Below are 19,103 nucleotides of genomic sequence, written 5' to 3'. Positions count from 1 at the left end.
ACTACACTGTACAAAGAGGAATCTGTCTGTAAAGACAAATGATACTGAAGGTTGTTACATTACATAATACACTACCAGATCTAGTACTAGAGACTTTGATCCAGCTTGTGTCCATGAGCTCTGAAATGTCACAAACATGCAATTTTAACACCTTGGTATGCTGAGCTGTCATAATTCATGGAGAGAATTTTCTTTTAAAAATGGCAAACTACCTTAAAAAATTTTGATTACCAAAAAAAACCCTTTTGTTCTTTGATTGATGAAAAAGGGGCACCTGCTTAACATTATTTAATCTTAACTACAAAACCTAATGTAAATAGGAACAAATGCATCCTAATGATAATAAATGGGCTACCCCTGTCTCTGTTGGGGATTTTTTTTCCTTTTGGAACCCAATTTTCATGGGACAAAAACCCCAAAGAATAGCATATTTGTTTAAAAGACCAAAGGTTGACAGCAAAAACAAACACAGGCATATGCCAACTTAACCCAGAAACAAAATATTTTCTGTCAACTAATGAAATGGAAGGTCTTTTGTCTCCTCAAATTTAACAGCTTGGTAAAATCTATTGGGAGATCCATACAATATCATTTTGCATACTCAGGTACTGAAATTTTTGCTCCAACACCAAATCCATCAGTTTCCATTTTAACAGCTTTTTATTTTCTTTTAGAACTTTGATTCTGTCGGACCACTTAAGGAAATGAATTAAAGGATAAATAAACATATTCAACTTAAGGCATCTTTGTTTACAAAATGATAAATGTACACACTAATGTCAACACGTTTAATTCTCCATCCTGTAGCTTTGTGTAAACTGACCCTAGTATATCCATAGGGATTTGTAGAATTTGCCGTGTTATGACAGAAACATTCTACAGCTATTAGGTTACAGTGAAATTCAATCTACTAGTATGATACATGGGGCATCCATTTCAGAACATGGTTTATAAAACATGCCAGTCACTCATGTTACTAACACAGTATCACATTGTACTGTTAATACTGACAATGACAATAACCGACAACACAGATGTTCACTTAATATAGTACATGTTTACAAAAAAAACCTATACCATAGTCATCCTAATAACCACAGCTTTCTCCAATATGTGCATATCAATATTAAATGTGATCTTATCTTCCAAAATTTTAAGCTTATTCTCTTGAAATCATTTAAATTTATGTGGGCCAAATTTGTGGATATAATTGCAAGATTTTTACAGGTTAATTTGGATTCACTTTTAAGTACATAGTACTGGTAAATAAAGATCAAGTTTCATAATTTGCTGAGGGTTGATGTCTTTATCTGCATTTTAAGTGAATCATAATATTTTCATAAATAAATGATCATGTAAGTTGTTAGCAATCCATATTGAATTGATGGAACAAAATAAGATTTAAAATTACTTGTTTATAAATCAATTTTTTTTAGAATTTGTATCCAAGTGACTATGCAAATCAGTAACACTTTATATTCTTCAATTTTTTTATTGTTATTAGGACAATTATGGTATATTATAATAACTCTTTACATGCAAGTCCTGCTGATCTTGAGAACACCATTTATGTTACCCAGACAGGATAGTACACTGATTAAATAGGTCTTGAAATTACCATACTGACCCAATTCATAACTATATAAGCATTCAGTTTTCTGGGTCAAATTTGGTTACCTTCTTTCTTGCCGGTTTTGTGGAGACTCTTGAACATTTGTTTGTACCAGTCATGCTGCTTTTCTTCATCCACATTCTGTGAAAAATAAAAAGTAGAAAAAAATCAAGAGAGCTTCGACCAAAACCTGTATTTTTTCTACCATATATCCCATTCATGTTTTATAAAATTTAAAAACTTTTTTTAAGTTTTCAAGATTTCAAGAGTATAGAATGGTTTTACAGAATGATTTTTTTTCTTCCTCTTCAGAATCACATATGTACTAGCTATATAGCTTTTATGGAAATATGCTTGTTGGTGAAAAATAATATGTCTATTTTCAACGTACTGGAAAGTATTTTTCCATTGAAATAAGAAATTTTTAATTTTTTTATGAAGTAACCTAGTGACACAAATTTTGGAAACTTGTACTAGTTGGATTTCAAATCAAATAACAGATATATGTTATATCTGAGATCAATGCAAACCTTTTCATTGCCAAGATTTATTATAAGCAGTTAAGAGTTAATTGAACTATCAAAGTAAACATAATAGTTGGGTATGACAGAAATAATGTACTTAATTTGCAAATTGACACATCTTCCCCTGCAAATCTTAAATAACTACAAACAGCTTAACAAAAGAGCAAGAATGCAAATATATCCTCATTATCATATCTGGTTTCAAAGACCGATGCAATGATATCCACACGTATCTCTAAATGCTGGAAAAGAGCCGCGATTGCTCCCACTGATTTAAACATCAAATTCATATCATAACGAAGCGCCTTATCAAAGGTATCTGTAACTTTAATCTCATTTTGGATAACTGTTATTCAAGTCATTGTCAAAGTTCAATAGTCCTGGGCTTAGACAAACTCTTGACCTTTATCAATTCCATAAAAGACCATTCAGGACAAAAAACAATTCTATCCCTCTTTAGATAGTCCTTATTCTAATGGCAGAAATATCTTTTTTTATTCAATTAAGGGGTCTCTATAATGTAAACAACAACGCAGAGATTTTCCAATTTCCAGGTGTTTGATTTGATTTTAATTTCTCAGGACTAAATTCTTAAGACCCTCTTTGATTCCCACAGATATCCCATGGTGTGCAGTTTCAAGATGTGTTTGCTCTACTTATAAAAAAATATTTATGTTCCAATTTCGAATATATTTGGAAAATACTACCAACAAAAGCAAAGCCCATAAGTACAGGATACAGAATACACAAAATTGGTGTAATTATACGTCAAAATTTAAACAACCAATAGCTGCCTCACAATGGGAATAAGTGTGTAAAGAATTTTGAATTCTTTTCTTTTTGTTCTATACAGATAAAGAATAAATTAGGTCATGTCATAACAATGAAAATATGTCACAACAAAGAAAATTCAAGAATGTAAAAAATTTTAAATACCCGTCCGGTACTCTCTGACACGAGAGAACTGCCCTAACAAGACTTACTGGTATACCCCTCCCCCATGCAACTTGGATAGTTCACTAAACAGAGCCTAGCTCTTTTTAAAGTTCATACTAATCCAGTAAGTTACGAAATGCTTTCAATGCAGACAAATTTGAAGTCATTATAATATTAACTTAGACCTTGACATATGCAAAATGACCTTGACTGAAAGTTGAAAAGTGACTTTTTGATCTATTGTTTAGGGTTTTAACTTTTAGAACCAAGGGCTTTATTACAAGACAATCAAATCTACCATGTATTCTAAGTTCTTCTTATTTACTAGCGGTGGACAAAGAAAATTGTTTACAGACAATATTGATATACATAGAGATCAGTAAGGCAGGCAGTTTTGACATAAATTCCCAAGGGTTTAAATTAAGTTTTCGGGGGTTTCTTCTAAACAGTCTTAATGATGATAATCATAGCTGATTATAAACTAAACACAAACTCGCATCAATCAAAATTATCATACTAATGTATCATCTTTAAGTGACACATGGATTCCTTTGCTAACCAAATTCCACTGTTAAAAAGCATAAATTCATCCCCCTAATGACCCCTTGAGAAACCAAAAAAATTTCTTATCCTTTAAGTCAGGTATAAATAATTCTTAACTTCTTCTAATCAATTAAAATCTCTTTTTTTTAACAGACAGGTTGATTTTTTATGCACAGCATTTTAACAGCCTCCCCCATTATCAAGGGTGATACAGACGAACAGATCAAGAATTTGGTTGATTAGTGCTTGCACCTTCCATCTACCTGTCTAGTTTAACGCTATCCAGACCATTAGAGCTACATTCCATTGTAAAGGCCAGAGACACAGGGCTTTGTACATTGATTATACTGCTTATTTTTAACCTTACACATATCTTTTGATGATTATCAAGCTTCTATGTTATCTAGTCACATACGTATGTTGTGTACAACCTTATTTTGTGAAAATTACAATTCTGCATTAATTATTCAAAAGAACACATTTTCTCAAGTCGCATGCAACATGGACTGCATATTAATTTCAACAAGAAGCTTGATGTCTTCATAATTAAACAAAGGGTTAACCAGTGAACAACATATCAAGCATTTAGAAAACACATACCATTCTAAAGGCCAGTGGCATGCCCTTCTCGTCGATGGGTCCAATTCCATCGTACTTCTTTGGTTTTCGTTCCACGATTTGGGAGTCCGTGATTTCCTCTTTGGCAGGCATTGCATAGTATGTATCCGTGGTCTTCACGCCTCCGTTTACTGAGCTTTGCTCCGAGATATATATTGCACCTTTAGGTATTTGACCTTCTGTAAAAGTGGAAAAGGAAAAAATGGTGTCAACAATTTTACCTTTGCATAAAGGTATTTATACATATCAAAATATACATATAAATTATAAATTATCATCCCAGGCCCTCAGTGTTATGAAAACTCACCAGAGCTATGAACATTAACAAAAAACAAGCACAGCACTCGACAACAAAGGCTTGTAGCTAAATCACCTTTCGTCTACCTTTTAACAAAAACATCTTATTCTTGTCACTAAGTGAAAAAAGAGGAAACTCAAGTCAAATATTATCAAGGAAAGCCATCACACATCTTTCCATCTCGTTTTTTGGCCCTGGGGGCACAATGCAGTATTTCTGGCCCAGGAATGTATGTAGTAAAGTGTGACTGCAGTGTTCTGAATGAAGTCTGTTCCTGGTCATTTACATGTCACGCCCGACCGGTCAGGAATGTGCTGCAGTATGAGGGGGATACAGTCGGCCTGTCGTGTCTGGCTACATCAGATTGTCGGTCCTGACAGGTGCCTTCCTCACATTACAGACAAGTTAGTGGTCGTTAAATCAGTTAATACACACATTTCTGTCACCTTGTGAATACAACAGCCTTGTTACTTATCCGTTATTGTTACCAAGATGTAACCTATGAGTGACAGTTTACAATGGCAACTCTTCTAAAAAGCATTTATCAATAAAACAGACATAAAGTTTAATGCTTTAAAAAGGTTTACCTCAAAGATTTTTATTTTTAAATTCATTTTATTTTTCCTTATCTGTGCAATGTCAATTAGACAGTTGTAAACTGTGGAATGTGATGTTTTTCTCAGAAAATATCTTATTTCAATCAAGATGACACAAACTAAGGAAGGATTGTCAAATTAAATTCTTAAACCATAATTTCTCCTGTAAGAGTTTTTTTAAACACAGACTCAAGTAAATTATAAAATAAATAAATGCTTTCAGTCTAATTCTCTTACATAATGACACTAAATCCATTACAAACAAGATGACCTAACATTTTCTCAGATGTACCATTGTAGATTTAAGCAACAACATTCACATTAAGTCAAGAAATTAGTAGTCAAGAGTCTATCCACAAAGGAATGTCAAACATTGGTTAAACTTTGCAGCGTTTAGAGTAATCATTATACTGTTTCTAAAAACACACAGGCTCGTACAATCCACCCCTTAAAGAGAGTCAACATTGACACAAAGCAGCATTAATCTCCCCCTGCCACCGATCGCTCACCCCACGTCAACTTCTCCTATTCAACACTTCCCACATATACAAACAATTTACTGTGGCAGCTATCAATAATAATTGTGTATTGCATGCAGAAGCCAACGCTAAAAATGGCTGGAACTTCTAATGGTTGCATGGAAGCTCTCATCTCTACAATTCCTTAAATTCACTTCTAAAGTGGGAAGGGGGGGGGGGTGTTCTTCTATCTCTTTTCTTTCCCCTTTTCCCCCTCTATAATCACTTAAAAGATGACTCAAATAGAAATCAAAGAATTCATGAAGGAGATTTCAAAGAGAGCTTTCAAATAAATATCAATTATAGTGCCTGAATAAATTTAATATCTGTTAAGAACTGCCTTTAAAACTTCTATTTAGTAAAAGGTGTTTGAGCAATTACACATATTACCATTATATATAGGTGAGTGATAAATGAAAAATCAATTATTTCCCTTCAATGCATTCAATGATTTCTCTTTCGACACCATCATCTGTTAACCTTGAACCAGTACATACGAGGAAATAGCTTTATTAGAAGGCACTGATAAGCTAAAATACCTATATTTGACATGTATACTTATTGCAAATCGAGGCAAGATAAACATGCACTCTCTAGCTTATTTCCTTATGACTCACACAGTGCATAGTAAATTAATTTGCAAAAAACAGTGCAAAGTGCCCATACTCCAGGTATATACAACAACTAGACAGGAAAAATACTTCTTTCTGTATAGCCAAAAACAAAGATATAGACTATTTGACAAATCTGATCCAGGCATGCATGAACTTTATAGTCCTAATTAGTTTGTTTTATCAATTAATTAATATCACGATGATCTTGTGGTTTAATTAATAATATAGTAGCTGTATTTAAATAAACACAAACGAGCTGTGATGGATGCATTCTGTACAGTACACATATTGGCAGCTAATTACAGCCCTATTTATGTGCATAGGAAATAAAATAAATTATAGAAATTGAGAAAAAAATAAGATAAAAACTAAAAACAAAAGCAGCATTCCGTGTTCCCCTCATCTTACCCTGTGTAACTACGACAGATGGATGGTCGGAGATCAAATCCTCATAGCCGTTCTCTGAAATAATCACACGGTCATGCAAAAACCAGTCATCCAAAAAAACAAGCAAATCACTCGGAAAAAATAAAACAGTATTAAATCCCAGACTCTAATTGGTGGATATTCACTAATTAAGAGTAATTAATTAAAATAAATATTTTAAACACACCAACAGTTAGCCAGTTCTAGATTTAACATTCCAACACAGTGAATTCCTCAAGGTGTAATGTACTGAGGGGAAAAAAGGACAAGAGACAGTGCCTGATCTATCACGTCACGCTTCAGCAATTTTCACAGTTAGAAGTCCGAAACTTTCACTATTTATAAATATAGAAATACACCTTTCATTTCCTGGATCTCACAAGTGCCAAATTTCCAATCACAATTATTTTCATTAATTCTCGCTTGCCGGAACCGATTTCAGTGTTGGCTCCCAGTTATAAACAGAACACCCAAATCCCTTTGAATTTACGGGGCTTTAAACAAATCAATACAAGAGAACAGTGCTTCTATATTAATTTTTCCGAGTTGTTTTTAAGTGGTGCCAAAACCACTCCAGGTTATCGTGCTACCTTTGGGTTTGAGGGTATGTGTAACAATCGGTAATAATATTAACCAGTCAGAACCCTGGGCATTTACAGAATAAACAAATGTTTGTACACCCCTGTTCTAGCCTTATCTTGGCCTGCAGGGGCCTTTAAATGGCTTTAACCTGCACTACTACATATTTTCCACCTATCATACCTCTTTTCATTAGATACATACCCTTCCCCTTTGTTTTTCTTCAATTTGGCAAAATTACTGTCTGGGCAGGATAAAAAAAAAATGCCTGCACTTCAGAATTGAACTAATTAAACAGCAGAAATTGGGAGCATTCACGCATCATTAGTTTTCACTGATGACTTCCAGATCTAGGTAACTGTTTGACACTTTAGTCAGGAGTATGTCACAACCAATCAAACCTTGTGAAAATCACTGAAAAACGACAACATTTTTCTAACCCTAGTCATCCCGACTAGACAAGATCTACGGGACTTGGTTGTTACAACTGTTCCGACTAGCCTTAAACATTCAGTTGAAATGAAACAGCCACTGTGATAGCATCAGGCACTCAGACTTGTCTACCCACAAACAGTGAAAGATTTGGTCATAAAAATGTGAGAGGACAAAATTTGGTTTCAAAATTCAAAAACAAAATTTTTTTTAGTGAAGTGGGAATGAAAAACAAACTTCAAAAACATGACCAAAGAAGGGAAACTTTGAGAAATAAAATAAACATGATTTCCAAGAGAACTCTAGATGTTTACCTCTGTTTTTCTGCAGCAGTGTGACATAGGGACTCTGAGTGGATGGCAGTCGGCTTATACTGGGTTCCTCTCTGTGGGGGTAGTGACGACTGTCCACGTCCCTCTCCTGGCCCCCGTTCATGTGTCCGTGGGAGGCGAAGGTGTTGGAGGGGCCAGTGTCCGTGCTGATGGTGGGTGAGGCGGTAGTGAAGGCAGTGGGGGGCGGGGCCCCATAGGAGTAACCAGACAGCATGCTGTCTGTCATGCTGCTGTCATCGTCCGCTGCAGAGTGGCTGGTGAAGCTCTCCTCTTGGGGTGGGGAGGTTATTTGCTCTTCTTTCTACAAACCATTGAACATAGATAACAAACTTTCTGCGCTTACAATACACACACCAACAAAATCTTCTCACATTTGGTCACCATTGGTGGATCCACCTTAACTTCGATTGCAAAATTTATTCATATAGGATATAGTAAAAATAAGTGTCAGTTCCAAAATAAAAATGGCTCATGAACACTTCTCCACCCAAAACATGTTTGGAAATATTTAATACTAATGCAGTGCAATTGCTGATCAGCAGTAAAAATATCCACAAGTTAAAGGCTTAGTTCACTGTATTAACTACAGATTAATTAGAATTACTCATTTCAAACATGCAATTGGAACAGTATCAAACAGAGAAATTCATTTGATAATACATTACTGAAAAATAAATTAACATCAGTAAATCTGTAACAGAGTGGCATAAATTACTTCAAATTGTTGGGAATTTAGCAAAAGATAGAAAATATTGCATTGTTTATCTTAACAGTGATTTACTACTTTGCTAATCTGGCTCCTTTATACAAGGAAATAAGGGTCAGTACCTCCTCTGCTGTCCAACATGCCAAATGCATCATTGTTCACATTACACAGTGAGCAGACATTGATCCACACTAAGAAACATTGACAGCCGAGGTGAATATCCCCTATGACAAAATATCATACAGGCTGTTTTGCCTCACTCTAAATTCATGTGAATTTCACATGAAGATTCACATGAAACTTGGATTTCAAGTGAGGCACAATTGGCTATGGAACACCTGAAAAAAAAAACTCTTATTAGAGAATAGGTGGAGGCTAACCTTTTGGTTGAACCGTTTTTCCGGTTTGGGTGAGGTATCCAGTCGCACCGGTTTGTACTCCTTCTTTACTAGGGAAGGACCGGAAGGTTTCCAGATAGCTGGAGTGCTCTTCACCAGATTAGTAGGGGACCGAGGGGACTTGGCTTTCTGCTGTTCGAAGAAGGACCGAGATTCTGGTTGTGGTTGATCTACATCAGGAAAAAACATTCAATTTACAGTGTATTACAGTTTTTTTTAAATTAATATGGTTACATGTAAACTAAAAGATACACTAGAATACTGTAGAAGTACTTTTGTCCGCGTGGTATTTATTTACGCTATGAACGCGGGCACAAATTGTCCGCGGAATTTTTTCCCAGTGTACTTAAAGTGCATTTTGGAATTGCATTACATGAATAAGGATACTAGTAATCGGAAGTTACTACATTATAGAACACTTGCATACACGTGTACCCAATGTATATCGTCTTTATCTATGCAAACTGTCAAACAAATTTGTATTGAGAATTCACATAATAAATAATTTAATCTCCTAAAGATTTGAATTTTCTGTAAATTTACTTACATGAAATTTAAACTTCTCCAAGCTTGAGATAACGGCACGTGTCAGACGACAAATAGCCCCAAGCGGATCTGTCTTTCAATGACCCAATTAACTATACGCTAAGACCCGTGTTTTTACTGCAATTTTTAGATCCCTTGTGCTCTGATTTTTAATTGATTAAACAAATCAACTCATAATTTAAACGACACGAGAACCCGTAAATTGACAGTTAATAAAGATTAAATGGTGTCTCAGACGATTTTAGCCAGCGTCGTAACATCTTGACGGCTAACTAATGACTACCGACCAGTGCACAACCGATAATTACTGTTCACTGTGAACAGTTCTTACAATTTAAGTCCAAAGTTGGACAAATTCTATGTAATGAAAATCGCTCCGAACTATATTTAATAATAGTTATTCAAATGATTTTTTTTTCGTTCAAAGAATCCGCGTAAATTTTTACCCGCGGATTAAATTGATATTGTGATTCCGCGGAATTATGACCCCGTGGAAAAAAATACGTCTACAGTATGCACACAGGCAGACGTATACATGGATAATCAAATCAGCCCTAATTCCGTTTCCTAACAATCATCCAAATCATGAATTCAAATTCAGCTAACAAGAAGAGCGAAAAATAAAATCATAGTATAAAGAGAAGAAAACCCTGATTTTTTTTTCAACAAAAATCTTCTGCAACCAACCTTTGCAATTCCAGACACAAGATTTCACTGAACAACTATATTTTCACATTAATTGTTAAATGGTCGATTTCCCTCTTCTTCCACTATGAAATCTGACTTAATTTGTGACAATTGCCACCTAGGTCTGGAACCTCACAAGACAACATTGTGTATATATGTAAGTATACTGTGACTTTTGTATGCAAAATTGTGGTACAAATTATAGGTTTCTCTCCCGTCTGTCACTTTAAACGGACATAAAAAATCCTGCAATCCAATTTGGTGAAGACAAATTGGAGGGGATTACTTTAAATCTACCATAGAGAGCTAGTGACACCTTCAATAAACAGGCCAAGGGAAAATCTCTCTCCTATCTCTCCTACACAATCATTACCAATGATCTACTACCAACCATTGAAGAATTGACACTCTCACTGTCATAACTGTGCATAGGTTTTTCGGAAGATCTAATTCCACACACAAACAATTGTGCTCCACATGGTGGATGCCTTTTCATGATTGTAATCCATGAATAGTGTCAAATCCTAATTCTCCTTGCTGGTGATGAACCCCATTCAGCCATTCAGCAACGCATTGTGAGCGCATCCATAGCACGCAATGAGAAATCAATACGGGCCAATTACACTACCCAAAACAATGAAAGCAAACGTTTAAAATCCACCCCTTGATTAGAATTAAGACAGCCTTGGTGATAAAAGGTGAAATTGAAACTGTGAGTGACCTATCGGTTGCAGTTGGGCCCTGATTTAACTGTATCGATATTTCTGATCAATGAAGATTCACGATAGGTTTGTGACCGGTTGATTGCGAGGCAACATCTGGCCACATAACTGCTCTTATTACACCATAAACGTACATCAAAGAAATGTAAGCTTTTCGCCTTTATGAACCGCAAATAAAAACAATTTGAAGTTACAAAGTAAATATATTTTTATATAAATATATATTTGGATATCTATAGAATGAACATTTATATTGAGCATAACTTTGAAAATTAATGGTAGCCATCAAATAATCTAATTTTAGAAAGAATCCAAAACATTCTGTAAGTGATTATTTCAGTTAAATACATTTTGTATTTTGAGAATAAATTGGAATTTTGAGAACTTAAATTGGAATAGAAAGAAAAGATTAACACTCCAATTAATTTAATGAATGGATGTTTAAACTAAAAGTATTATTTTAAGATACTTACCCAAGTTGTTGAATTGCTTTGGCTGCTGCCCATACTCATCTCTGTTGTCATTCACTGATAAAAACAAAAACGATACATTGGGTTAATTGGTAGTTCAGAACCCTCTTCACATTCTTGCCACGGATAAGCAAGACATTAATTAATCATTGAGTCTTCATCTGAAGTTATCTTGGAAAAACCAGCAAACAAAGCAATATATTCTTATCTAATAACTAAACTACAAAAACACTATCGAAACAATGCAAGGAAAGCTTTGCCAAAAAGGAAAATCATAAAAGTATAGCTAACCACAATACAAACTGAGCTAGGTAGCCCTTTATAGAAAGAGAATAACAAAATGGGCATATTGCTTTTATCTCTGGGCTGAATGATTCACAAATGCTTTTTGTCATGGCTTAAGTGAGCATCTAAACTAATCACAGATGAAGATACACAATTGCTAGTGGTATATGTCATCGACCTAGCTTTCAAACCTTAAAATACCAGCAAATACCACCTTTAAAAATCTACACCTGCCTCGCACAAATCTAAGAGATCTTTTCCCAGCTATCTGAGAATTGTATCACTTGGTATTGATGGAAACAGAGGAAATGACTGTGCAAGTGTTGCAGATGTTGCAATGATGAGTTGCCGTCTGCTTTGATCAAAAGAGGGAAGTAAGTTAGCTCCCCTCTTTCTTTTTTTTGCTTACTTCCTTTCAATGAGCACTGTTTTTGTATCTAATCTCCTTTAGTATTTCTTATCTTTTGAACCATACTGCTAATCTCATCTCAGATTTCTTTTTTTACCATGACCTAGAAACTTTTTTCATTCATCCTAATTTCCCCTCTGAATCATTCACAACTGAATTAAACAATTTGAATGAAATGGAGATAAAACTGAAGACACTAGTAATTTTGTAAATACTGCGCAAGACATTCCATAAACAAGGAAATTTGAGAACATTTACTGTGAAGTCAATACTTACAGCTAGAGAGAGACTTCCAAGGTCTTACAACTGCCATTGTATGCTATAATTCCTTATATAACACTGATCACAAAGACAGTCTTTCCTAACTTTACACTGTAATGACCTAGCCAGATGCTTCAAGAAACATTCTGGCAAATGCCTAATGTTATTAAGTGTTTATAATGTCCATGATGTGCTGGACCGGAATCAGAACTATTGATTGACATCACCCACAGAGTATTTGGTCCAAGATTTTGATCTTATCCAGAAAGAAGAAAATCCTGTCCTTCCATAGTTGCAAAAATCTCAGCTTTTAGTGTATGACTTCCCCTAATTTCCTTTTTACCAGAAACCAAGTCTATGTAACACACCAATATGTCCAAGAATACATAAAACAAGCCATATGATACTTGACTTATCCAGAATAAATCAATACACAACAGAAATGAAATGTCAAATTATGATAATTACTGTATTGGGCCAGCCAAATTCCTTATCATTCTATATAAACTGGTACTCTACTGCATGTTTCATGCACAGTATATCAGCATCCAATGGGACAAACCACAGACACAATGTTACATGAAATAACACTAAGAGAACCTAAGAACAATCCATAAATCAACTGCTGAAAGTATAAAGCATAAAAAAAACTAGAACCAAAAATGAAGCATTAAAAACATTTCTCTAAATAAACACAAACTTTTATACTCAGAACTAAAAGAATATAGGCTTCTATGTTTGCATTTTCAGAAACAAATAAAATAATATTAAATTGTGCGCTGCAAAAAAAAGTGATTAAAAAACTGAAAATGAAGTCTGGACATGGATTAGTATGGGGGTTTGTATAGGTTTCATTATTCAGGAACAAGACAATTTTTAATGCCAATTTTTAGTTTGAAGGAAGATCAACATATTAGTTTACGTCCCATGCTGACTCGGAACCTCACATGCCGGGGTTGAACTGTCCTGTTAGTGTGTTCATCCAAGTGCAGTGTTCACATGCTGGAAGTTCAATGCATCAGAACACCATGCATCAGAACACCATGCCTACCTGAACCTTGTTTATCACAGTGAGGAATGCTGGGAGGAGCCTCCTCATGGTGAACCTGTAGCTGGACAAATCGGGGGCAGGGCATCCTCGCTCTGTCCCTCTGCTCCTCCGGCAAGGTCTCACTCCCAGAATCTTCAAATCCCTCCGGTACCGGCAAGCGTGGATAACTCTCATTGTCTGAGGTCTCCACGACTTGCTTTGGTGGACTCGAAAATAAACTTCCTATCTTTTTCCCTAGATCTACCTGTTTAGGTTCAGGGGACGGCTCTCTGTAGCTACTGCTGAAACTGTTATCTAGACTTTGGATTTCTCTTGGTGATGTGTAACTCTGACTGTCTCCAGGAGTAAAACTTGGACTTTTCACAGAATACACACCACTTTGGTTGTCTTGTGAAGATGTGAAGCTCTGATCTTTATCTTCAGGTTTTTTTGAAGATTTATCCTTGGTACCAAAGTATGCATCCACCCCGGACATCAGCTCTTGTGTTATGTTATTCAAATCAGACATATAGTCCCTGTCAAATGGTTTTGGGCCTTTCCCCATCTGAATAGGTTTGCTAGAGCCTTTAGCAGGACCTTTTCCAATGCTACGATTATCCCTAACAAAGAAATCAACATCAGTGGAATAACCCTCAGATATCGGTTGCTGAGTTTTATGTGGGGCCCACTTTGATCGAAAGTCGGGCTTCCTTCCATATTCAGCCTCACTTTCATACCCTCTGTGTCCTTGATTTTTCTTAAAATTTGGAAGAGTTGAATATGAGTGAAATTCAGCATCATCATAATCAGGCTCTGCCACAATTTTCTGTTGTGATTTCTTCACAGGTAATGTGGCATAAGACCCAGGACTGTAGTTATTAGCCTGCCCTTTCCCAAAGTTCTCACTCTGCCAAGAGGATCCCCGACTGGTTATTCCAGAGTCATAGGACCTGGTTTCTTCAGTGATGGAATTCCTTGTATCTGGGGCAGATGATGTCTGTATAGTCAGTGGAACAGAATTTTCTAGAGGTAAGTTATGACCTCTGGAAGGGTTTTGTTTTGCTGGAAGAGGACACTCCAGTTCCATAGAACGATCCTGTGCATGTTGCCTTTCAAATATATGCTTTACAGGATTTGGCTTCTCTACCAGCACAGGCTCTATTGTCTGTTCCATTGGGACAGGAGAGTCCTTTTTATATGAATACTGAACTGGGACCTGTCTTTCAATTTCAACTGACTTTTTGGGGGAAGCCATTGAATGTTCCTGTTTGAATGAGTGATGAATTGGAACAGGGCGCTCCACTTCCACTTTCTGTTCAGAAGGTGCAGCTTGTTCAATGTGAACAAACTTTTCCTGTGGAACAGACTGTTCAATTCTCACATGATGTTCTTTAGGAGTCGAATGGCTGACTGGTGTTTCTGCTGAGCTGGTTTGCTTGGGTGACATATAAGAATACTGAATTGGAATTTCATGAACTTTTCTCGGAGTATGTGCACCTTCAGACACGTCTGCCTTTGCAAAACTACTGTCCTTTTGTACAGGAGTGAAAGTTGCCTCACTTGAGAAGCTCTGTAGCTTCGGTTCACTGCCTGGACTCCATCCGTCAAAGCCTTTGACTGAGGTAGGAGTACCATCCACCTTATCCAACTTTGCATAAGTTAAGGTTTGTGGAGAGGAAGCCACAGTGTGGAATTTTCCATGTGAGGGTGGAGTTGCTCGTTGTATCTTGATCTCCCTACCTTGTGAAGGTGGATGGTGTTCGATTTTGATTTCTCTGGTGACTGTTGGGTTGGTATTGCCTTGGGGGGACCCCATATGCTGAAAGTTTTTAGGAGTGTTCACATGTTGTATCTTAAGTTCCCTTGGCTGCGAATCTGCAAACATGGATGGAGGTTCTGGCGTTAGAGACATGACGGTCTGGGACTGTTCATCTATTTTTGTTTGGGATGGGTCTGATGTCACGAGAGGAGAGAAACAAAAGTAATTCAATTAAACAATCTCACAGCAAACAAACACAAAAACAGATCAAGGAAAGCCAGAATCTAGTTTAGTTATTGTTTTATCAATTGTTAAACTTCAGGATTTTCAACGAAGAAGATGGCAATACATTGTATGTGTATTACAAAGTCTAGACAAAAATGAAAATATCCTAGGATCTAAATGTGAATTGTAACATGAGGGAACTGAATAAACTCAAAACATGAACTTAAAATAAAACATGGCTTGCTTTGAACAATTATCTACCACAGCCTAACCAAAGATATCTGATTACAAGATTTTCTAATGATACACAACTCCTTTCAGTCTTGTCAATCAAAAAGGTTTTGAATAATGGATAGATTTTCTTTCTATAGAAAATTATCAAGACATGATCTAAGGAGTTAATGTCAGAATGTTCACTGCTGGTTTTTTTCATTTACCTTAAGTGGTTATTTCTATGAGGAATGATAGATTTCAGATCAAGTGCAAGGGTTTTTTTTTCACAGATAAGAATTGGGTAAGAGATGTGAATGTGAATAAAAGTCAGGAGAGGTAACTCCAGAAAGACAATTAGTACAAGAACAGAAACAATGCAAATCAATATATTGAACACAACTGTCAAAAAATAATAAATGGAAACAATTTCATTGTCATGCTGAACTCAAATCAAGTTCAAAAAACACCAGAAGAGCACAGAAAAGCACTAGAGAATAGGTGAGGGGAGGAATATTCATGCATTGGCCACGAAACCATCTACCTTGCTCATCGCTGCCTAACTTTGATATTTTTTCCATCTGTCGGAAGAACAGATCCAGACCCTTTGAGGAGCTACCCGGGGAAGCACTGGGTGTAGTGAAATTGCTCAGGGTATCTGCTTCAGGCAGACTCTTAGAACCCATTATAGGAATCGGTTTACTCTTGGGTTTGGGAGGAGGTGCGGGTTTGGGCAAGTGCCGCCGCTGAATGGCTGGTGAAATGACCGGTGATGAGCGGGCAGAGTCACTGGTGTAATAGGAGGTGGACCAGAGACTGGGGGAGGAGCGGTCCCAGGAGGAATCTATAGTGGAGCAGACTACATAGAACAACATTAAGGCTCTAACAGCGAGCAGCTCAGACAAGGAGACCAACTGCTACCTCTTTTTTTGCTGAAGCAAAATTATCTTTGCTTTGATTTTGATTCATCAATTACTTTTCTTAATGTTTAACTGAACATTTCATAAATATTAATCATATATGAAAAATTATTTGACATTTTGTGTACTATTTCAGTAGTAATTCTTTATGCATGATATCAGATCTTGAATGCAGATTATTATTAGCATAATTATCTCCTTGTCTGATCATTGACAACATCAATTTTTTTTTTCAACAGGGACTGTCCTTATATTCCATGTGTTTATTTAAGCTTTTCAGCCTGATTTCATACTACATAACTTTACACTCAAATTCTACTCTAGCATATAGTCCCTGTTGAAACAAACAAAATGATCACAGGTTCATGTATCACCATTAAATATTGAAACTTTACAACATCGATACACAATTATGGTATCAGTTTGTTTCACTTATCACTGCAGATCTATAAGCAGACTTTGAAAAAAAATAAAGCGGTAGCAAAAACAGCTTAGTTACAGAAGATATTGACTGTTTAGGTTTACGGAGTAGAAATTCCAAAAAATCAGTAGATCATGAAGAATTATTTTTAATAATTCATTTGTTTTTCACAAATTCCCTGAAGGTTTCTATGAAAATTATTTCTGACATTATTTCTTGAACAAAAAATGAAAACTTCAAATTTGAAAGAAACATTTTGGATCATGAAAGCAACATGTATCAACTAAAGCAAAATTTTTAGAACTGTTGGGTAAGAGGGGGTATTCACACCATGCAATTGTGCATAAAACAATATAAACTTAGCAATGTGTTTGTATGACATGTACGTGTGCTTGCTTGATGTGAGCCAAGAGCTTGTAAGTAGCATTTCCTTTTTAGATTCCAAGAGAGAATTGCGGATTGCCAGGCTTTATCACACATCTAGTCATCCACAGAAAGTATTTTGTTTTTTACCCCTGATCCTCTGCAGAGGTTTGGGAGATATAGGGACCATGAGTTTGGACCTAAATCTAGGGCTTGATGGGACAGACCTGGATATTCGACCTGTGTAACGACCACAAAGTTACATACAATACTGGAAAAAAATCTTGATATCATGAATATTTCAAAACGTTTCTTTTTTTACCCCCTGGTGATTGGATAACGTACCAAGACTTGGGTGCACTGTGACCGATGATGATGTGGCGGGCCGCACAGAGGTGGTGCTGTTGGTGGTAGCTGTGGTAGCCACACGGTTGTTGGAGAAGGACACTGGTTTGTAGGACTTTGTGGTCTGCTCCCCTAAAATTCAATACAAATCTGTCATTTCATTTCCTCCAAATGGTGTACCAAATTATGTGAATCATTATGCACAAGAAAACGCAACAGTTCATAAGAAAGAGCTAGAGAAAGACATACAATATTACAGAGCAATAAAGATTAGGATTTCAGCTATATTGCAGCAATTAATATTCTGGTTATAATATAAGCAGATCTTTTCAATATTTAATTTCTTTCTGATTTCACATAAAAAGCACAGAAATAAATACAAATACTTGTTGTTTATGAATGCAACAGACCCTTTCATTACGACCCTTGCGGGGAGACATGCTGTCTATTATATGATTACCTTCAGATATGGATAATTTGAAATCTAAATATACGGTAGTAATTCTTGTAAGGGGTTCTTCCTTTGTTGTATTCACAAGAGAGATCATAAAGTTGATTTATTTCTGTTATTCTGCGACAGAGGAATTGAGAAAACACCCACTCATTTTGTCTGTGAACCTTTTTCTCCCTTATCAGCTATTTATTGGCGTACCCATGACTTCTCTATTTGTAATCCAATTTACTAATACTTGACTAAAGAACATATACACATATATACCAAGGTATTGAAATAAACCAATTGCCTTATCTTAAAATATATGGTATATTAAATTTAGAAGATCTTTCAACTCAGTAAAATATTTCTTTACAAAAACTATTCACAAATATGGTTATCAATAATATGATAATTTAAAAATTTTTAATTTCACTATTGAGGATTCTTTTTTAAAAATATATCTGAAAAGAAAAATTTTAGGAGTACTCTAAAACTTATTCAGATAATTTACAACAGCAAACAACACATCAGATTTTTTAAAACTATTTCTCCAATGTGAAGCAGACACAAACCCTTAGGGGACCAAACAGAAGAAAAAGATTTAGATGCAAGGCCATCTCCATAGCGACTAGTATCCATGGTTTTATTGGATGACCTAGAAATCCCGCCACCTGCAAGCATCAGTAATAGCTATCATATCTTAATGTAAGATTAAAGCAACAAAAAAATATTAGAAACTGCCCACCACCATAAAAAGCATGCATCTTAGCCATAACCAGGTGGTTATAATTAAATGGAAAAGTACAAAATTATGAATCAAACATAATTTCCATTAATATCAAGTAAAGCACATGCAGAGTATCTGTTTATTAAATAAATATT

General features: G+C 35.7%; 1 protein-coding gene across 35 annotated transcripts in view; it reads right to left on the bottom strand.

The window, feature by feature from the left end:
* Nucleotides 1-19,103, bottom strand: part of LOC105332198 (sorbin and SH3 domain-containing protein 1) — a 65,182-nt gene that overhangs the window by 27,766 nt on the left and 18,313 nt on the right. For 17 of the 35 annotated variants that reach the window (XM_066065565.1, XM_066065573.1, XM_066065567.1 and 14 more), the window contains 12 exons: nt 18,794-18,892; nt 17,786-17,917; nt 17,591-17,680; nt 16,281-16,595; nt 13,564-15,495; nt 11,561-11,614; nt 9,115-9,302; nt 8,011-8,329; nt 6,668-6,721; nt 4,216-4,412; nt 1,678-1,753; nt 76-120 (listed from right to left, as the gene is read on the bottom strand). In XM_066065565.1, the coding sequence (XP_065921637.1) occupies nt 76-120; nt 1,678-1,753; nt 4,216-4,412; nt 6,668-6,721; nt 8,011-8,329; nt 9,115-9,302; nt 11,561-11,614; nt 13,564-15,495; nt 16,281-16,595; nt 17,591-17,680; nt 17,786-17,917; nt 18,794-18,892 (3,501 nt within the window). The remainder of the gene's footprint in view (nt 1-75; nt 121-1,677; nt 1,754-4,215; nt 4,413-6,667; nt 6,722-8,010; nt 8,330-9,114; nt 9,303-11,560; nt 11,615-13,563; nt 15,496-16,280; nt 16,596-17,590; nt 17,681-17,785; nt 17,918-18,793; nt 18,893-19,103) is intronic. The other 18 variants (XM_066065569.1, XM_066065578.1, XM_066065577.1 and 15 more) reach the window with 14 other exon arrangements.

Source organism: Magallana gigas, chromosome 7, assembly GCF_963853765.1.
Source record: "Magallana gigas chromosome 7, xbMagGiga1.1, whole genome shotgun sequence".
Lineage (NCBI taxonomy): Eukaryota > Metazoa > Mollusca > Bivalvia > Ostreida > Ostreidae > Magallana > Magallana gigas.
Note: the sequence above shows the minus strand (reverse complement) of the source record. Positions and strands in the feature narration are given on the sequence as shown.